General features: G+C 40.8%; 1 protein-coding gene across 7 annotated transcripts in view; it reads left to right on the plus strand.

Annotated features, from left to right (window-relative positions):
- cnih3 (cornichon family AMPA receptor auxiliary protein 3) overlaps positions 1-22,904 on the plus strand; it is a 72,200-nt gene that overhangs the window by 43,602 nt on the left and 5,694 nt on the right. The window contains exons 4-7 of one of the 7 annotated variants that reach the window (XM_034580123.1): positions 10,963-11,075; positions 18,248-18,394; positions 18,997-19,052; positions 20,954-21,236. In XM_034580123.1, the coding sequence (XP_034436014.1) occupies positions 10,963-11,075; positions 18,248-18,394; positions 18,997-19,024 (288 nt within the window). In that variant the 3' untranslated portion in view covers positions 19,025-19,052; positions 20,954-21,236. Of the gene's footprint in view, positions 1-10,962; positions 11,076-16,180; positions 17,330-18,247; positions 18,395-18,894; positions 19,053-20,953; positions 21,237-22,904 lie in introns of those variants that run through there. The other 6 variants (XM_034580125.1, XM_034580122.1, XM_034580128.1 and 3 more) reach the window with 6 other exon arrangements.

The following is a 22,904-nucleotide window of genomic DNA, read 5'->3' on the forward strand; positions in this document are numbered from 1 at the left end:
AGGGTATAATCAAACTGAAGGGCTGGGCCTGCCAAAGACGAGGGGATGCAGAGGGGAAAAGTGTGGGAGAGGAGGACTCATTAGCTTGTCAGGGAGCCTGTGAATCTTTGTTGGAAGAGACCAGGCTGAAGATATGGGAGGGGGCATGGAAGTGCGAACTAGAAGAAACACTACCGCGAGGCACAGCAACGTATTCAACCCAGTATCTTTAGGAGGTTCGGTCAAAGTGGACGATTCTGCACCTAATGATTCACGTTCCGATGCAGATGTTCAAATAGTGTGTGCCCTTTGTGTAGTGAGGTGGGCGGCTGTGGCTGAGTGGTCATCGAGACTAGGAAAGCGCTATATAAATACAGGCCATTTACCATATGTGCGTGTGGCATATCTGACTTTGGGAGTTTTTTCTCCAGTCATCAACCTGCAATCAACATTCACTTCGTCTTTCACTATCTCATGCAAGATTTTTAGTTTCCAACACCTGACAATACTGAAATCTTTATGGCATAACCTCCATCTTAAGCTGCCATGAACGGATACTGAAATAAGAGGGGAAAAAAAATAGATAACGCGACATGGCGAGCAATCACGTGGCAAATAGCGCCACACACAGCAATACAAAACAGCAATGGAGCCAAACACCAAGTTTGGTTTATTGTGAAACTGTGGAAGAACAAATACAAATTGGTGGGCCGCCACAGTATAGATAATTAATGGGAAACACCATCATTCTCCTATTGTAATGATTTAAAGCATTTTTTCTCTTTGTTTTATTTACGCAATTTTTTTGTTCGGCGAGCATTTACTCGTGGCTAATGTGATGACACTAGTTAGCTTCTTAGCCAGCAACATACACACCAATCCTAAAATCTGCAGTTCTTGTTCGTGTGAGCTCAAGCTGATTTTAATCATCCCAATAGTAACAAGAGAAATGGTAATTTATTTGATTTTTGAATTATCTTAGTCCAGTTTTTCTTCCTCTTGCCATTTAACATTGATGCGGGGTCCTATATTGTCTGGAGGTCAGTTCTTGTCATGTTCATGTTAAACTGCTCTGAGTAAGTCGTTAACTTTGCACCACGATAGCTTGTCAGTTTCATTCCAAGCAAACATAAAGACCTTCAGTGGGAGGAGAAAGCAAACAGGTTCAAGAGAAGATATGCATTATATCTACTACACAAGGATGCACTCGTTTGTGCTTTAACAGACTCAGATGCTGTGATGGATGCTCCAGTTCTTATTAGTGTTTGTATCAAGAACCCCTTCAACAACTCAACTTTCAGTGAGATTACGACCCTGTCACATGCTTTTAGCAAGACACGATAGTGTGTGTGCGTGTCTCAAAGTCAGGGGGATATTCTACTTGGCAATCCCCACTTGGTCGCCTTTCATTACAAAATGAGACACACCACTTTTGATTTAGGTGACAGCTACTGTAACAAAATGGCGGCTGACACGTCTAAAACGTAAAGGTTTGACTGGAGAATATTTCTTAGCAGTTACTTTAGTAGTCATGACAGTACAATACCTTTTTCAAGGTACAAACTCAAAGCGATGCACAGATATCACAGTAAATCTTTGAATTTAATTCTCCAGTTTCCTCCGGCTGAAGGCAACATTGCATATGTCGCCCGACCCAAAGCTCCATCCGAGTGTGTGAGGGCTTTTCGAATATGCCCACGCCTGCGGCAGCCGTCCTCGCCAACTCATGCGGAAAGAGCATTTCATCAACTCAATTGCAAAAACAAGACTCTTCCAATTTCACGCCTATCATTCCTGGCCTCAGGGTGAAAGGGCATCAGCAGAGAGCTGCTGAATACTGTAGTGAGCGCAGTGTGTTCGAGACGAAGCAGAGGAGGCTTTGATGTTTCAGCTCAAGGGAACATGGTCTCTCAGCAGCTTGGCAATCAATGCAAGAAGCCGTGGACGAATATATAGTATCACTACTGTTGTGCCAAATCCTTATATCTTGAAAATGTCAATATTTAAGCAATTATAAAACTGGCATGCTATTTTAATTAAGTTTGGAATGTAGAATACCGCTTCAATGTAAAGGAAAACTAGGAGTTATTTAAATTCTTTATATCACTATTCCAACTTTTGATACTCAGAGACTGATGAGATCTCTGAATAACATGGGCAGTCAGACGATTGTACATGATGAAAACATACCAAGATAGATCAATGTTTTTGATATGACCATTTATAGATTGACACTCTTGGTTCACCTTTGAACTACAACACTATTGGAGTTGTGCACATGGGATTTTCCAGTGCAGTGCAGGATTATGAGTGAAATTACAGATGGGAGCTGGACTCTATCTTTTGTATACAGTTGTCTTCTGCTGTTATTATTTTAGCCTTCATGCTTTATTTCTATAAATTCTAGACTATAATATATGTATATATATATATATCTTTGAATCTTGAATCTTTGAAACTGATAGAACTGATGGCCTTAGCTACCAAGGTAAAACACATAGTAAAAACTAATTATTATGTTAACACATTTTAAATGGTTGTCATAAACTCCAAATGTCAACAATGTATCCATATAGTATTGAAGCTTAAGTGAAAGAGTGAACCAAAGAAAACAGGTGTCAAAAAAAGCTAAGAAAAAAAATAATGTTTATCGTTAGTAGGAAGTGACTTGATTAAAGACTGGTGACAGTACATTTGGCACTCAATAAGAATGAATGTGGGAGATTATAGGAGGAGGGGACCACATGTTCACACAGATTTAAACGCACCATTGATTTCTGTGAGGCACCTTTGTCAAATAATAGTAAAAATAACCCTGATGATGTCATCAATCAATTGCAGAAAGAGGGAAAGTTTGAGTGATGTGGGCCTTTGTTAGTCCGTGAGAGTCTTATGGAAGTGTGAAAGGATTCATTGATTCTCAATATTGATTGCTTCAGCAAAAAAAAAAAAAAACTCAACCAACCAGATTCCACAATTGTTCTTAGACATGCATTCAGTTTGATGGAAATAATGCAGGAAACTACTCCATCCATAACCTTATCCATGATGTAGTTATGTATTTCATGCTTTGAAGTCTGATGGATGTTATACGCGGGCTTCATCTGGTTCAGTGATGATGAATGATGCATGACACAAGACCAAAGCCACTTTACTATGGACTTATCTATTTTTCCACTGTTAAATGGTTAAAACAGATAGGCTGTAACCAATGAGCTTTAGAAGCAACATGCATTAAACCAATCAGAGTGACACCTCCCATGTCCTTTAAAACCCAGGTGTGATTGGGATTTGATATATTGCTATTAAAGCATTTTGTCATTTTTTGTAAGTAAGAGTGAATACTTTCTGTAGAGGAGAAGGTTTCACATCACACAAGGGAAAAACATCTGTGTGTGTGTGTGTGTGTGTGTGTGTGTGTGTGTGTGTGTGTGTGTGTGTGTAAACATGATGTGCACCCACCGATGAAGGAGGAGCAGTATACCATCTTGATAATATGTCCTTTAAACAACGTTGAAATGCTAAACTAGCGAGGTTTTTGTTGGTGAACCTCACAATCGTTTTGCAAGATAAGGCCCAAAGTGTCCCAGCCACTCTGCACTGTGGGGATCTGTGCTTTCACACGTGCTGCTGCTCTGCAAGCTGCACAAGCAGGTGGCTGACAAACAGTCAGTGTGACCCGGGTGTGATGGTGACTGGAGAAATGAAGTTGTGAAACTGGTGAGCAGCCGCACAATGAACATGCTGCGTCTCTCTTTCTTTTCCCATCGCTTCTCTATCATCTCTTTTATCCTCTATTTATTCCCCTCAGTTGCTAGTGTTGCTTGTGACCCAGCGACTTACCCCGCGCGCCTAAAAAAGAAAGTCACATTTGAAAAAGCCTCTGAGCGCACTCCATGGCGGGGGGGCCTGACTAATTGGACCTGGAGAGGTTGGGCCGAGTGGAGTCGGCCCTGCCAGGTTCCACTTGGGCTCTGACACACACGCGTGGGCAGAGGAGCCTCAATTACCATGTTGGATGGTGATTTGCAGTAAGAGGTCTGAGAGCTGTTTGCCTGAGCGCAGGGGTAATGAGAAGGAAAAAAAGAGCATGTGACGGTGAACGAGCAGAGAAAATTCGAGTGATCACTGGAATATAGGCTGGATTACCATATTATCAGAGACAGCGGAGTAAAATAAAGTAAAGTGTCGATTTTGCCACCTTACTTTCATTTAGTAGTTTTTTTGATGAAAATAAATGTGACTTTATCATCTTTAGTTGGACCTTAGTTGCTTGATTGTTGTTGGTTTTAGCCTCAATTTAATGAACAGAGATTCTGTCTGAATTTCATCAGTGAAATATTACCCTTGGTTTTCTAAATTACAGGTGTTACACCAAGATAATTGGCCATATGGGTTATATAGGTCCTTTATGCCTACTCTCGGCTTTTTTTATATTTTATATATAGAGTAGGGTTAACAGAAGCAGTAAAGTTCAGTAAAAAAAGCTGGGTGGCAAAACAGATAGAAAGGTATAGCTTTTCTCTTATTATCTTTAGGCTGATAATAAAGAGACAGTAACTTCCAGTAGTAGTGTTGTCACCATGACCTTAACAGGCAAACACTGTGAACTGCAAGAAGTCACTTTGAGTCAAAAACCAATAGTTACAGCACGCAGAGCAGCTTACTCTATAACCACAACTACGGTGTTTGTGCTAAGGTAGGGTAATTGCAGGTGGAACAGCAAGAAGGTTCTGGGTTCGAACCTGATGACCAGCCTTCTGTGCCTGCGTGGGTTTTCTGCAGCTACTCCAGCTTCCTCCCACAGTCCAAAGACAAGCGGGCCTCAGCTAATTGGAGACTCAATTGCCCTGAGGTGTGAAAGTAGGCGTCAGTTTGCCTCTGTGTCAGGCCTGTGATGGACCGGTCAGCTGGCTCCCTCAAGGAGAAAGGGTATAACGATAACGTATGGGAATGTTATTGCCTCCTGGCTCTTCTTAATACACAGACATTTAAGTACTATCAATATTCTCATGTCACATTCAGCAAGAAAAAATGCTTAAATTTTGCCCTCACAGTGTGCAGAACATATGATTTATACGTAATTCGTGCAAATATTTGGGATTTTGTCAGGGATTATGCTGATTTCTGAGAGTTTTTTCCTAATGGACATTAGAGATAATGAAATCTTTGGGAAGTGTAAGTCGAATTGAATCAAAAAATCTATGTATAATGTTTGTCTGACTGCAGAAGAGTATGATTCAGTTTTTAGCAAATTATGTTTGATAGTAAGACAAATTAGTAGAACTAGTACAGTGCCCATCCTAATCTGCCTGTTTGTAATGTTATCTTCTCTTGTCTTGTGTTAATTCTCCGGAGAAACTTCAGAATTTGTCCTTAGTCATTAGTGAGTCCTCCTCAGTTCTACAATACACCCTTTTTATAAAAAGTCTTTGGTGCACAGTGACATTCATCAAATTAAACAGAATTTGCTATATTATTGTTCATGTGTGTAGTTTATATGTAAGTTTGAATAATTTAATGTTATTTTTTCATAAATTGTGTGTCAGCTACAATCAACACAATCTTCAGACACAAGTTCACAACTCTAGATACACAACAATCATTCAGCTCAATATAAAGCATTGCAGCAACAAAATAAAGATTGTGCTTTATTAGTGTGTTGTGAATGTTGTTGCCATGGCGGAGAACAGCACCCACGACTTCCGCAAATGTTCGATAAGATGAAATTAAAAAAACTAATTAACCAAAATGATCTGGTGAAGATTTAGACCCATGCTTTGACCTAGTTACCGACCACTGCCGTAGTTTATCTGAGGATGTAGAAGAAGACAACTTCAACTCGGTTCGCGGACACGCTGTTTTCTTTGTCATTGTTATTATTGTCTGTATATTTTACCCTAAATATCTTCAATAGTGTTAAAAAAACTGGGTGTAAACTGCCATTGGTGCCCAATATGAGATAAATACCTAACGTTATAATTCAATCCATTATAGCAGCCTTGCAGAAAACTGTGTTCATGTAGCTCGTCATGGTTAAACTACAGGTACCTATATCTATACCTACAGTATAGTATGTACACTTTCAATGTTCTAACATACACAGTGCTGTGAGTTTTGTCGGTGTGGAATGCATCATGGTTGCAGTGGTGTTTCTAGATTGCAGAGTCGCTGTGTATCTTGGGACTCTGGTAGTGACTGGGGTCAAATGTAGATCCCCACATGAATGAAGCCTTGCCAGTGCTGCTGCTGGATGGATCAGATGGGTATGAGGGGGAGCCCCCGGGCACCACAGCCAGAGAAACAGATCTGCTGTCCCAGCCAGGCACAGTCCCAGATGGGTCCCTCTGTCAACACACACACACACACACACACACACACACACACACACACACACACACACACACACACACACACACACACACACACACACACACACGTCTGTGATTGAAGGAAGAAAATTGTTTTTTTACACATTAGCATGGAAATTGAATGCATATGCTTTCATACACACATATATATGCTATATTGTGAACATACCCACTGAATATAAAGATACAAAGAAGTCATTGCAAGGGCATCTGCAGTGTTCAGTGGAGTTTATTAATTGTTAATTTGCATTTGTGTGTGTGTGTGTGTGCACTGAACATATACAATCAGTATTTGTAATGGTAAACAATGAACAGCCTCTGTTTGGTCAGTTTATTTTGACAATGACTAAATGTTTCACACTTCAACACAGCTGTTTATACGAAAGGGCGCGACTGCTCAGCAGACCTTGACTGAATGGTTTGTGGTCACACTGTTGGATTTAGAGAGCAAATAGGACTTTATGCTTTCTACCCAAATTGTAAATAGGAAAAAGGTAGTTTGGTTTTTCCAGAACCTCAACTTTAACAGTATACTACTAAAGGGTTTACATTGGTTTCTCCATGAGTGTCTGATGTTATATAGATTTGCAGCTCCAACTTAAGTGTTGGGATGTAGTAGTAAATGTGGGAGGGAAGAAAGTGCACTGAACTCCGGAGAAGTACTGGATGTATGAATGCAAAATGTCCAAGTGGGAGCCTCGGCAGTTTCTGCAGGACTTTCTCTACCTGGTCCCCTAGCAGAGAGTCAGTAGAAGGTCTGCAGAACACAGCAGGATTTCCCCTGCTGGATTCACTGCGAGCAAATGGATGACGCTTCCAACACGCAACTAATGCTAAAATAAAAAAAAGAAAGAAAACAAACATCTCCGGGTAAAAAAAGCGGAGCCACACACATCTAGTCGAAAGTGTCAAGAGAGTTTGTGGTGATAAGAGCTGACGATGTGTTCCGCAGCGGAATCAATAGTAACGTTGCTGTTGTTAACGCGTCTATGCAGAAAACCTCCTGCTGTGTTGTGCATGTGTGAAAGGCAAACTGGTCTGAAAATGGCTGATGTAGTTGCCATTAGTGACACAATCCTTTGTTTGATATCGACATTGGTTTGCCATTATAAACTACAATAAGCCAGTAATGTATTTCACTTAATGGAATGCTAACTAGTTTTTTGTTAGGGTGAATTTGGGTAATCTGGGACAGTTCTTGCAATTTTGACTTCTTTTAGTGTTCTTTATGCCAAACAGCAAATTCTTGCTTGAGTTTGATAATCTGGGACAGGTCACTTTGTAATATGGGACACTTGTATTGGGCTTTAAAAAAGGCCTAAATAGCCTTGCTTTGTGCCAAGCTCAACATTACCCATTTTAAAAATAGGATTGGTGTTAATGCTAAACCTATAATAAAAGTCCTGTTGACTAGATTTTCTAGAACAGGAAATAAACACAGGACAGGAACTTAGGTGTCCCACATTACCCAATTTCCCAGATTACCCAAATTCACCCTCCTTTATCAAACAGGGACATAATCAAAGAACAAATGTATCATTTCGGAACTACATGTAATTTTTTGGGCAGTTAGTTAGGGAGATGCCAGCCTCCACAGACTCCTCCTCGCCTGCACAGGTTTCACTGTTGTGTTAAGGTTTTGTCCTGCCACTGCTGTACTTCATCTCTGTTCTACAGAGCCGACATATGGCCAGAATTCTGTCTACAATGTCTAAAATCCAAATCTTCAGCTTTAGTTGTTGTCACACATATTGCTGTTGTTCTTCTAATACAACTAGGTTGAGTCTTACACTGATTATTGAACTTTTACTGGAGTTTTAAGACTGTTTCTGTCAACAGCATCTTAACTACAAAAACAGGCCACCGACTGTGTCATAGTACATTTAGTTGGATCCGGGGGTCCACAAACGGATGTAGTTGCATCTCTTACATTTCATTTAAACCATTTTACAGTTCATATCTGTGAATTGTTACACCTTCATTAATTTCTCAGTTTTCTACTATGTGGGAGCTGGAGTTTTAGAGAAATAACGATGCCTGAATTGGTCTGAGTCAACAGTTTTAAGCCATAACTGGATGAGGTTTGCAATCACAAATCCAAGTCTGCAATCAGTAAACATATGACAGGATACTTGAATCTAACGCTTTGATGCGTTCATATTAAATGCCTATAACAGCGTGGTTATTTTGAATTTTTTTACAAGGCCTCTTGGGGACACAATGCTTTCTTCATCTTGTTGACATCACATTGTGATGTTGTTGCCTTTAAAGTTGTATGCACATCTCAGTGTTGTGTAATTCCTGCAGTGACAGATCATGTTTGCAACCTCATCTGAGCACTGAGCCAATAAACATGAGGGATCTCAACAGAGGAGAGAGAATGTAAAGCTCAGTGTGACTATTTGTCTTTTACTTCAAGCTTTTTCTCTATGTGGGGTGTTTCTGTGTGTGTGTGTGTGTGCGTGCGTGCGTGCGTGCGTGCGTGCGTGCGTGCGTGTGTGTGTGTGCGTGCGTGTGTGTGCTCTCGTCCATGTGCTGCACTGTGCACGGCTTCACTGCTGCATGTGTAAAAACTAATGGATATATTTAGGTTTTGTCTTCACAGCAGTTTTCTGGTCTTCCACTGTTAAAGAGCTATTGAGTGGAGACGTGTTTTTCTGTTATTAGGAGGCATGCAGCCATCTGAATAATGCATCCTGAACACGGCCTTGTTATGGCAGCGTATACAGTAATGTTCAAGGCCCAGAGTGGCACCATAATGCGCCGCCCTGTACACTGTTAAATATACATGAGTGATGAAGTGGCTTTCTTTGTGAATAACATTAACTATAGTGGTGAAAGGCTTCGGTGGACTCAGACTGGGATTTGGGTTATTGTTTGCAGGGATTTGCATGACACACAATTTTAACCACGCAATAAAATAGTCCTAAGACTCACGTAGCTTGGTAAGCCAGGCTTTAGTGTTTTTATGTCAGCTCCTGTGGTAGCCAAGTTTTATACATGTGTTTAGTCTAATCTGAAGTGATCATCTGTAACAGTGTCAGGGCTAATGATGCTCCAACGTCTGTTGCTTAACAACAACAGAACCTTAGCTGATCATTTCGAAATAAAAAGCGAATTTTGAGGTTACAGCAGTAGATTATCTTGGTTGACTAAATACAAAATTAACTGTGTGAATGAAGTGAAGTGAAGAAATTGTACATTTTTAAATAGAAGTAAACATGATAAGTGTTATTACAAAGTAATCGCACAATCAGCAGCTATTTTCAGGGTCCATTCCTACAGTAATCTTTTCTTTGTTTGACTGAAAAACGTATCTAGATTTCTTGTACCCTTTCTTCTTCAATGCATTCTTCTTCTTGTGACCTTTGTTTGGCTGTTGGGTTACTTCTCGTGAGGACTTGTCAAGTGAGGGCGTATGTAGATGAAATGCAAATGTCGGGTCATTATAAAACATTTCATAACTTCTTTAAACTTCCCTCAACCTTTCAATTTGGGGAGCAAAAGGGAGCTTTGTTACTTAAGGGGGAGGGGGTGGGGGAGAGATAGTGGAATCTCTTGGGTTTGGTGGCGAGTACCCTCACACATATTCTTACCCTCACTGTTTGCCAAGAGGTGGTCTTGCCATATGATAATTATGATAATGATGGCCCACTGCCATCAGTGTGTGCTGCCCATTGTGAAGCTAAGCTCTCCATAATCTTGAATGGGGGCATTTAGCCACTTGGAATACATGCAGATAGACAGATTTCAGTGGCTAAATATAGGCTAGGCTAAGGATTTGAATGCTAATGATGCTTGATGCGCTTTCTTTCACCTGTGGGCATTGAAATGATAATGTGGCATCTGCTAGCAAACTGCCCTTTGAATGTAGTTTTAGCTCAAGTAATATCTGCATTTAGTATCAGCACTGCAGTAAAAAGGAAGATGGAGAAACAGATAAAACTGAGTGTAACCTTTTATTAGGGATGTACATCTGAATAATCAATCTAGTTCCCCCCCCCGTGCTCCATCTCTCTAGCCGGTCTCACCAATAAAAATGATGCATTAAGTGTCTCCACTTTCTACCATTGTGAAAGAATTAGGCCAACATTTCTTGGAATACAGGTGCTGCCATCTTACGCTGGTGATGTCATTTTGAGCCACTGATTACGCAGTAGGGATCGTGAAGTGGAGCTGCATACCAATTCATTGTCTGACCTGTCAATCAATATTTCTCAGCCTGTTTAGAAAGCATTGAATAAGTAATTAAAACCAAACTTATCAGAAAACATGAACACTTTAACACACATCGGTTTGATAAAAATGTATTCGGTGTGTAATTTGACTTTGTAGTTTGGCTCATATGCCATCTACTAACATGGAGGAGGCAGATTATACTAGCAGTACTGTAGCCAGCCATCAGGGGCCAATCATGTAGTTTTGGCTTCATTTTTGGAGCCGTCATGTCGAATTTTCAGTGTCATTTTCTTTGCGGGGAAGCATCCATTTAAATTACAGCAATCACCTCCCCACGTACAAATGTTCCAACAAACCAAGTTCAGCTGCCCAAGAAGATGAACTATGTGACTAATCCTCATCTCTCTCCTGCCTCTGTCTCCCTCCTCTGCAGTTGGTGCTACCGGAGTATTCCATCCATGGGCTCTTCTGTATCATGTTCCTGTGTGCCCAGGAGTGGCTGACTGTGGGCCTCAACATCCCCCTGCTCTTCTACAACACTTGGAGGTAACTATCCAATCCGTTGGATTGTCCGTGTGTGTGTGTGTATGCGTGTGTATGCGTGTGTATGCGTGTGCGGTTGTTTGTCTGAAACTTTGACAAAAAGAAACCTATGCTGAAAAAGCTGTAGATAACAATGAGACTTATGATATTCTAGTTTTTTTTGCCAATGCAACAATGTTAAAGAGAAGTAATTATATCCTAATGTGATTCCAGACCTCACAATTTACATGAAACATTTACCCCAAAACTATAGGTATGTGGTGAAGTTACCAAACCTTTCACATTGTTTAACCACAATTTACTGACCATAATCTCTCCATAGTCACACGAAAGTTGCCATTGTAAATTTATGTATTTCTTTCTCAAAAGTTGAATGCAGTCTGCGTTTTTTATTTAATGATCCTCTATCGACTTCCTCTCTTAGAAATAAGATGTGTAATAACCCACACATATAAATAGCATAGCTTAGTATCAATAAATACCAAAAAGTATTTTCATGATTTCTCTCAGTTTGAGTAACAGTTGCTAAAAACAGTCCTTCCATGGAAACAAATGAACACAAATTCATCCAATCCCGACTTCCAATCTTGTCCAATCACAGCTTTCTTTTTCTGCAAATCTGACCAATTTGTGTAATTTCTCAAGAGTCATAGCAATAACAGTTTGTTTAAAACGTATTCATGTATGTCATCAAATTCACTTCCTGGTTCTGAAGATGCAAACGTGTGTGGCGCAAACATCTCAAATTTAAAAATGACTTCTGAAGGCCAATTCCTCTGCAGAAAAATGGGTTCTTAATTACTTAGTACCACGTAAAACGTTGTAGTGAAACACAAACACACAAACTTCTTATGGTGAGACACACCTGTAAAAAGGCTGAAACATGTTCACATACATGACAAATCAGTATGAACGCTCAAGTGATGGCATAAAAACGTTCTAAATATGAAAATTGTTAAATGCATAAAATAAAAACATGGTTCTAAAATTACGTGGCTATTTTTGCTTTTTTTTTTTAAGTTCCTCTTGCAATTTTGAAGCAAAAAAGCCAAAACACATCAACACACGACGTTGATTTTCTAGAAAAGCTACCGTTTAATCAGACATGTTAAGCTGCAACAATCCAACAAAAAGTCTCCTAACTGAAGGGACTGTATAAATCTCAATAACCAGCTGTTTAGGAAACAACTCAAGCCTTTTGTCAAAATTGTAACTATATCTTTTTGAGACTATATGTCTTCAGTAGGAATGAATGGGCTTGGGACTGAAGGTTAGGGAACTTATTGATCATGGCAGCTAAAGCAAAAGTGGTAACAAGATCCTTTGGTTTCTCTTCAAAGCTTTGTCGTTGTTCTTTGTTCTGGCTTCTTCTGACATTTCTCCACAACATGATACACCGCCCCCTATCATTCATGTGTTTAATGGCATCTTGGGGATATGTCGCGTTTCTGAGGACAAAACTCCCCCATTTGAAGCTGAATCAAATGTGTGGGTAAAAGCAAGTATATCAGTGATCAGTGCATCACCAGCCCCTTGAACAGCAGTGTCTGAAAATAGGTCACCAATCAGCGATCTTCAGATTCCTTTCGCTGCTCCTTCTGGATCTGTTTTTGTCTTTGTTGCTGCTCTTCCCGCTGGTCGTGGGTCGGACGCTGGCTGCTGACAGCCTGATTGGTTTAAGCTTGTGTGCTCAGCTGGTTGAACTTACAGAGTGAGCGGAGAGGAGAGGAGAGGAGAGGAGAGGAGAGGAGAGGAGAGGAGAGCCAAAGAGGGAAAAGCATCTTGCTGTCTCATTAATTGGAGACTGTGCCAGATGCCCACCAGCTACAGATGCTGCTTCCTGCACAGCTGAGAGAGAGAGAGAGAGAGAGAGAGAGAGAGAGAGAGAGAGAGAGAGAGAGAGAGAGGAATGAGAACACAAGGAAGAGGGGGTAAGTCATAGAAGCAGGAGGATGGAAGGTGAAGGAGGGAGTAGCTGGAGTCCGATAGGTTTGGTGAGAAAGGAAGTGAGTGACAGGAGACCGATCTAATATGGACAAGAGATGCAGGGGGGAGTGAGAGGGGGAGGAATGGAGTCACTGATGGTGGAACAAAATGAACACTCAGCTCATGGATACATGCAGTGTCCATGTATCACAGCAACAAAAAGCAGGGTGTGTATATGCGCTATAGCTTTTCGCTCCGATGTCTATGTGAGGCTCGGTTTGATCGGATATTTCTGGAGGACTGTTTTGAAAGGGCAGATTCACACAGATTCCATGGATTTTGAGAGGTCTGTCGATTCAAACTTGTATTGAAGGATGTCCTGTTGCGAGGAAAACCAGTTGTCGTAAATTGCTCACTTGAAATGACTCACTTTCAGTGGCTTCAGAAAGTAATCAGACCCCAGCTCTGGTCTGATGAGACAAAAATCAATAGTATACACCTAGTATACCTGGCAGAATCATGCTATATGTGGGGAGCGGTCTTCTCAGCAGAGGGGACAGGGAGACAGAAGGATGAATGCAGCCAAGACTTGGGGGGGGGGGGACTGCTCTAGGCTTCACACGACCTCAACCACGACAGTGAGGATGTTTCACTTTTCAGCCAGACAATGACCCCGAGCATAAAGCCAACACAAAGACATAAGTGTCTTTAGGACAAGTCTCTGGCTGTCCTCAAGTGGACTAACCCAAAGACCAGACTAAAGTCCACACACCATCTGCCACAAGTTTACCCCAGAAGACTGGAAAACCTGACGCTTTGCCCTTTCGTATTGGCGTTCGTTATATACTGATGTTTAATCTGTCCTCACAGCTTTAACATTAGCTTTACCAAATGAAACGTTTGTCCTGAGGGGGGGTGCAATAGGAAAGGTCAGTGACCATTCAAACACCGTAAAAAGCTCTTCACTGGAGCAGTTCATAATACCCACATTCAAAATGTAAATTTGTTCAAATAATAAATTGAATCCACTTTTATGTCAGTTTAATTAAGTCACAAGTAATTAAGAAGTGTCAAGATTTCAACATCTTATTAATTCCTTTACTAAAAGTCACCACTGTCCTTGAGTGGTGTGGCCGAAGCCCAGATTTAAACCTCATAGAACATCTGTGGAGAGACATGAAGATGACAGGCAGTCTCAAGAAGACTCAAGCCTCGAGCTTCAACAAAGGATAATTGTATCCATCTTGTCCAATTGTACAATACGAGGGTTTTTTCTCAAGCCACTGTATATTTCTTTTGGGGTTCCATTTTTCCTAACTAATGAAATAATTCTGTCTTAAAGGGTTAGGTCACGGAAACTGAGCAGCACAGGCAGGGACAGGTATAGAGACACTATGGATGTTAAAAACACAAATCCTCACTTAAGTGCTATAAAGTGCTACATACGTAGCCATGATAATATTAAACATGAGGCAGATCAGTATATTTTGTGCCAAGGTTTCTGACTGTTTGACATTTCTGCTAAAACCACTGAAAAATACTAGAGTTTTGAAATTATGAAAACATAATATTTGAAAAAACAATGTCTTTCTGACCTTGGGAAATCTGCTCTTCTCATATAAGCCTTTTCCACTGCCTATGTGGTACACAATCAAATTCCAGGGAACGTCAGGACTACTTTGCAACACGGAAAACATGCAAATAAATAACATACATAGGAAGTGGGTTCAGGCAACATCCTGGTTCAGAAGGGCTGACATGTACAGTATATTGCTGCAATGTTCTGGATTTTTCCACGTCGACTGTAGATCAGTGAAGCATGTAGCCAAGGGGCTACGGAGGTGGAGATATAGAGAAGGAGCGATATTAGGTGAAATATAAATTGCTCAAGATAAAAGGGGCAGGTATTTCCTAACTAGATCCTCCAAAGCCCACTAATACTGTTCCTCCGTTTTGTCTTGGACTACAACTCGACGACTGATGGTCCAGAGGGACTTTGTTTGGACAGTGTTTCTCGAGAGACATGTTGCTGCTGGATACAGTTTTTCAATTCTCTCAACACCACAGATTGGAACTATAGAACTACAATCACCTCCAGTGGCTCTAGAAATATCAGAGAAGGATATCTCAGAAGCTCTGCATACAAAATAGGTATCGATAGGTGCAGCTAATGGTGAAAATATCTGCTTTCAGACATGCAATTGTCTGAGTCAGTTGCTGCAGCCCAGAGTTTCTCCTGCCAGCCCCTCGATAAAGCTCTAGATAATGTCCGAATGGGCTTATGTGACAAAACAGCAGGAGATTATCCGGAGGATTCACTGGAAGCAACTGGGTGCCTCAATGACGTTTCTAACACGCAACGGAATAATAGTAATAAAAAATATCTCAGAATGGAAAATAGGATCCATATACGTAGAAGACAGTGAAGGAGTTGTCAACTTGGAAAGACAACGAGATTGGAGAGCTTTGATGAGGGCAGACTCGGGTGTCGATGTGCTGTAAACAAAAACATGTGATCTCGGCAGGTGGAAGTAAAATGTTACATCCTGCATGCTGCACCACACCTCACTTGAACGCTTCCAAGACTGTGACTTTAACAATGACTTTACCTTCGATTTTGGAGTAGTAATAGAGTGTCTACAATGTGGTGTCACCAGGATTACCTAAGTTAAAGCAATGATGTTGTCTTAAGTCCCTCGTTGGCCTGTTAGGGCTGTTACTTTGGCTCAAAGTGTGACAGAGCAACACGCAGACAGACAATGTGCCCGGGCCTCAGTGGAGAATTAATGATCGCATTAGTCGTGCGATTATGTAACCGGCTGCTTCATTGGTGGGGAATATTTGCTTGTTTATCAAAACAAATAAGTTCTCACAATATGTGAACGTGGGTGTGTGATGGGAAATTTTAAGGAAAGCTGGCGATGTGCAGTTTCTTAGAATGCTTTGGGTGCCAGCTGAATCATTCTCAAAGTGTGTGTGTGTGTGTGTGTGTGTGTGTGTGTGTGTGTGTGTGTTGTTTAACATATTGCAGAAGATTTGTTTACGCATCTCACTCTTGTGTCATCTGTTACCTTTTCTCAGGGGAATAGTGTAACAAATGGTGTTGTTTTTTATTTTAAATGACAATTTATTAGCAAATCGTATCGTTAACTATTATATTATCTTGTTTACCTCATCATCAGCCATTTGTGCATGTAAATGTTGCAAGAATACGTGGTAATGATGTTCAGTGACTCATTACAAAGACCCCTGTTTCATTCAAGATGCATTTTCTGCTGCATTATAGAGTGTTTCACACATGCATGAGTCATACTTGGCCGACATTAACAGTGACTTAGTGACTGTACATTGTAATTAATTCATGTCAACCAAATGTGCAATGTTTCACATTCATTAAAAACCAATGAACATGAATTTACATTCAGTATGGACATGCATTAACCATCTGTTCACCTGGGTTACGACAGAACAGGCCACGTGCATTAGCTGTGATGGCAGCTTTCTGGTTAGACTTCATTACCCATCAAACCACTCAAACCATCATTTGAATGTGAAATTCATTATGATGGTCTGTATGGACTAAATGACCAAGAATAAAGAAGAAGCAAACCATCTGAATGCATCTGGTCCCTAACATAATGTTCAGTAATCCGTTGTAACAGATTCCTGTTCATTTGTATCAACTCTGGGGTCCATTAAAGGCAAATTTCACCCTATAAAATCAGCAAGAAGGCAATTGCATCAGTACATGAACAGCTTTCTCTCAAAAGCAAATGCCAGCACTTCTCAGAGCGGCTTGATTTCATAATTGTAACAGCCCTCCTGAGATAGGTCTCACTGGGATGTAAAAGCTCCTGGAAGAATCCAACAATTCCCCCAGCCCCCGACTCTGCTATTAATCACCACCAGGTTTTTGGTTTTGTTTTGGTGACACATCTTCATTTGACACAGCCTTGAGAGAGAGAGACCGCTGTTTACAAATATTGATTATGCTAAAACCAATTAAATATTTTATGCAGATTCTCTTATAGGGTGGATTTTCTCTTCAGCCATAAATCAGTCAGCATATAAACTAATTTGAAACGGAACAAAATTACTCTTTGAATCATGTTGATGCATAAAAAAATCGGAGTTGTAATTCACCAGCTGAGCTGACAGGATTAAAGAACCCCACCCCTGATACCTTTCGAACAGACCTGGGTGAAAATATATTTGAATATCTACTGAAATACTGTGTTGAATCATGCTTTGTTTATCTTGTTGGAAACAAACAGTTTCACGACAAGATAAGTCACATCAACTTATATCCCTGATGGACTGTTTGCTGCTACCCTTACTAGTGACTGTCAGTGTTCATCCTTCCGAGACAGCAGGATTCCGCACAAAACGAGAATCTATCTCGTCAGGCTCCAAGCCATTCGCGTTTGGCTACAGTGGTTATCAATAATTGAAATCCTGTTAGAGCTGCTATAATATATATCCAAACATTGATTACCCCAGGCTAACTGTCATTGCTGGATGACTTTAGATATCCATGGGATCCCGATTTTGAAGGAAGGAAAAGACAGCTTTCAGTTTATTAAAGGAACATATCTCGAGTGTCATGTCGAGTTTGGCTAGAGTTGCTCGAGGTTAAACTCCTCCTAATCCAGTATAGAACATGATAAAGCAGCTCATGTTAGCCTAAACTCTTACAGTATGCATAATCATGCTTAACCTAGGCGTTCTAGTCCAGAACAGAGTTGATGTTTTTTCAAATGTAACCTGTAGTTAACATAGTTAGCTAATGATACCCCCCTTAGCCTTTGGAGTAACACTAGGTTGTTACTGGCAGTTTAAAGGTAGTTATCATGCTAGCATTTACATCTAAAGTTACAGTAGGAAAAAAAAAATTTCAATTCGTACCTTTGGTGAAATGTTTTTGGTTGAGGTTAAAAAAAATCTTGGACCCACTCTCCAAACTCTTAGCGACATAATCATGGCTTCAGCATGTTGAGAATTCTAAAGCTTGACAGGCAAGAGAAGGAGTTTTCGCAAACAGTCAATCACCTCAAGCCTATTCAATTGCTATTTCACCCACATCTTCTGCATGATGGTGCTCCGCCTAACTCATCATGCCATCTTTGTCCATACTTTGTCTTTCCCATTTCCTCCGCCATCTACCCTGCCTCCCTCCCTCCTTTCTTTCCCCCTTCCCCTGGGTTCTGGAACGGGTCAACTACCCGCGGTGTGGTCTTTGCCCTCTGTGGTAGGTACTTTCATTCCCCAACGGACACTAAGGAGCTGCTCTACGACCCGGCGTCCGTGATGAACGGCGACACACTCAAGTTCTGCCTGAAGGAGGCGTGGTGCAAGCTGTCCTTCTTCGTCCTTTCCTTCTTCTACTATCTCTACTGGTGAGCACAAGGCAGAGGGTGTGGGAAATGATTGGATTACATTTAAAATAGATTACATTAATCTGATTGCAACAGCTAGAGTTTACAGAAAGCTGAACTGAAGTTACTCTTTTAAAACATGCATTAGACCTGTTTTGGAAGGGAAATTGTGAAAACAAAAAATTTACACTCACATCGCTTTTGATTCCAACTCTGTTTCTATCGTGTGGCCATTTAACTTGTTTGATTCCCCAGTTCTGACAAAGCAATGTGAGTGCAAATCACTGAATAAAGTAACCATTTCTCTGGCAATCACATGCAAGTTCTCTCATGTACTCTAGGTTTGTTAGGCTAATAATTTGTGTTTGTAGGGCCACTACTGCTAATGCATGTGATGTTAAGAGAATTTGATTCTTTACTTCATTGACAAGCACCACTGTAATGCTGACATGGATAAAACTACGTCTTTAGATCGCTTCTTGATTTAACATGTGCCTGATATTTACCATTGTTTTTGCTAGATATCTTTCCTTTGAAATGCACTCAATGTTCCTGTCCATGTCTAACGATGCTGTTATTAATCACTCCGGATTCCTGTTCCATGTGTCATGTGGGTGCTGCAGTGTGTGGAACCTGGAAATATCCCTCTAATAGGTCTTATCAATGGAAACACTTAAAGGTACAATCCTTATCTTTTTTTTTGATCTTCTATGCTAGGATAGTAAGTTGAAAGAATAACATTCTGAAGAAAATTTGACCTTAACAATCTTCCATATGGCTACCACAGTGTTTCATAAAATCACCTGATATGGAGGCCAAGCTTGCCTTCAATTATTAATATTTCATGCATGGCTGCTGTGGCTGTATGGCCTTTAGCCGTACAGCCACGTAGCTTGAGATTTTTTGTGGAGCCATATCAGTTGCAGATTGTACTTTGGGGATTTGGCGTCTCTGTAGACATGGCAGTATTAGCGCGATTTTTGATTACAAATTATTCCCGAACCTGAAAAGGATTGCAACTTTAACATGAAGTTGCTCTTGTATGCGTGCGATAATGCTGTGATAAAACATTTAACACATGCTGCAAGGTTGGTTAGGTCCCACCCTTGTATGATGTGCTGTTGTTATGTCTTTTTAGGCAGCAGGTATGTTTGTATGCTGTTAACATGTTTATCACAGCAATACCACACAGGTAGAAAAGCAACATCATGAGCAATGATGTGTTGGTCTTTTTCTATAACGCAAAATATTTTTGGTGTATTTATGTGATTTTAATAGAAATATCTTTACCAGACCTCTAACAAGTTAACCTATATCGTTAATGACAATATATCATGAAATCAAGATGTGCCAGAGAAATGATGCGCCGCTTTGTGTTGATCCCTCTGGATGTTTTTCAAGATATCTTATCTACCTGGTCTCATTCCCTTGGCAAAAGCAATTTGCTCTTCTAAAGATATCATCATACTGACTATAACCTTTCATTGATAATGGTAAAGATGATGTCTTTACATTTTAAATGCAAATTTTCACACTAGAGTATACTCCCTCCTGGCATGATATAGTAGCAATAATTAGAAGAAACCGATATATGCATTTTGATTTATGCTCACATCTCGTTCATTTTCATACCAGTGTCAACATCAGCCTTGAGTTCGATGTGTTGTTGGTTCAACAAAAATGGCACTTAAGATATGACTTCAAAGGACGTCAGTACTGGTGGTTTGGACTGTGTTAAGAGAACATCTCTGGGCCCTGTGGCACTTAGCTCAACTCGCGGGGCACATGTGCTGTTAAAGTTCCGATGATAAAGATTGTGTTTAATCGCCATGTTGGAACGCAGCCCCGCAGACTCACCTTCCGTATTGGCCGACGACCCCCCGCTTAGTTTCCATTTGGCCACGGGGTCTTTACCCTGTCCGCTGAGCACCTCCACCACGGCTCCACCCTGCGGGCAGCACACAGGTGTTGTTGTTAGCCTGCAGCTAAATGTCACACAGGGCTGAAGCTCGCACAAGCCCACGGAGAACACGTTATTCACACGCGACATTCACAGTGTTGTGCTCGAAGAATGGAGGAAGACTTCAACTTACCTGATAGTTGCTCCTGAACATTTTTACCTGACGTCACGTGAACGCCACAGGAGTAAAACGACGCGTGTGTTTTACCCACGTGTGAAATCCTGCGTGTTAAACCATCACAACGCGTTTCAACGAGTCCCAGAGAAAAGCTACGCGTCTTATTGTGTTTTAACTGTATGTAAAGGAAATTGTGCAAAATAGGTACACTAATGTAAATTATATGTGATAAGTAGTTAATGGGCTAAAACATAAAAGAAATGTATGACTCAAAGTTTTCTCTGGAAGAAGTCACCAAGAGGGCTACAACTTTATAGTAGGATAAGAGATGCAATATCAATATAAACTATCACTGTAGTCTTATATTTTATTTGTGGAGAAAATACAGTATGTCCTGGGTAGTGTGTTTTGGTCCACATGTGGACACAGCTGTAAACAGAGCATTCTTCTTGAACTTAAATCATCTTGCTTCTCCATCTCACTCCATCCTTTCCTGCTTCAGCTCATGTTGGATTGATCTGATGTTTTAAAGACCGCTGACAACAGCAGCAGCAGCAGCAGCAGCAGCAGATGTGAGGTATAGCCCTCTACAAAGCACAGTGATGGCCCATTCACTTTCAGTTCCACCAAGTTCAAGAGAAAATATTTGTTTTCACAATTGAGACGTATTTTTGACATCAAACATGGTCTGATTTTCATGTAGGAACCAAAAAAATCACAGTGCAGTATCAACCTGTGAGCTGGCCAGCATCTAAATTTAGTATTCTTTCATTCACAAATCTTCTATCATGGAAGTAGAGAATTGTGCATGTCAAACCAGTTACCAATTCAGGAAGTAAACTATGATTGCATAAAAAATGAACAGCATCAGAGGGGCGATGCACACCCTGCCTGCGTGCTGTATAAATCCCAATCAGGCGATGCACATTTTTATATTGTATCAAAGCCATTTTTTAAGGATGCCATAATTACATTTTAAACCATGATGATGAAGCTAAATAAGCTAAGGCATCAAAAAAAGAATGTTTCTATAGTCCTATAGGATGTAGCGATACCTGGAGGAATGCATTTTTGAGTGTGATGCACGATGTCATTTTCGGACTTATTGTGACTTCCTCTTAATGCCACATGTCATATTGATGTAAAATGATTTACTGATAAATATAAGACTTAGATTATCCCTCAATTTTTGTGGCGGTATCATAAAAAAAAAAAAAATCAGCAGACCCAATCAGCTCCATGAGTTAATCATTCGTAGATGCCTTTCCACTTAATATTCCCACCAAATTCGCCCCTCTGTTGATTCATTTTGCCCACATACACAGACAGATGTGCAGGGCAAACATATTGTTGGTCAACACAAAGAGATGATTTGATGAGTAAATAGAACTGGTTGAATTGGAAGTGAAGAGGCCTGAAACCTGCTCTGTGGGGCTTTGTTTCTGTTTTCTTATGTCATGACACTGACCCTTCTCTCTCACCGCTCCCTGAAACCAAACACACTCCGGCTCACTCTCCTGCATCTGTGACCGAAAGATCCTTCACACCCTCACAATTAATCTTACACACACACACACACACGTACGCAAAATCCCACATATTCACGTAATGAAATCGTGCATGCCCTCACAGACACACAGATGAAAACACACTCTGCACCTGAGCACTCAGCATCACACCCGGGTGAGGGGGTGATGTAAAATCTTTTGGTCGGGCAGTGGAGCGTATCCGGTGCAGATGACCAACTGGAATTACTCTATAACTCTTGACTTTGTCCATCTGGGCGACAGCGGGAGGATAGAAGCTCAGGGGGAATTGAGCAGATTAATACATTTATACATACACTCATCTATTTACGTTATATTTTGTTCATTGAGATAGATCTACGTAATGTTTCAGGAGAGAAATCAAGACCTAGAAACCAGGAGACATTTTTTTTAGAATTTAGCACAATATCAATATACATAAATCTCACTTTCCTCAGCAGAACGACGCCCTGCCTGAATAACAGTCCCCCTCAGAATGTGACCTCTGATCTTTACCCTCCAGCCTCTCTCTTCCCTCTGTCCTCTGTGGAGACTTGTGTGTAATGTGATGCACTCAGGTGTCTAATCCTTTTTTTCCCCATGGAAGAAGACGACAGGCTTCGGTATTTCCTCAGCTTGTTTTCTTTTTAACCCTGTGCTCTAGCGTACTGGTCCTCAGCATGTTGTTGGATGCGGCTGCCCTGCGTGTCGTGACTGTCATCCTGCTGTACATTTACAAGTCAAACCTTTTTTTATCCCAACTGTTGCTCCTTCCACCTTCCAGAGTACATGATAATCTGCCCTTTGTATTTGCTCACACACACCCACAAAAACACTCACGCACTGATACACAAACACACCTTGGCTCATTAACTGGACAGATGCTCATACTTGACTATAGGGAACATGTACAACTCATGAAAATGT

Source organism: Hippoglossus hippoglossus, chromosome 24 (assembly GCF_009819705.1).
Source record: "Hippoglossus hippoglossus isolate fHipHip1 chromosome 24, fHipHip1.pri, whole genome shotgun sequence".
Classification (NCBI taxonomy): Eukaryota; Metazoa; Chordata; class Actinopteri; order Pleuronectiformes; family Pleuronectidae; genus Hippoglossus; species Hippoglossus hippoglossus.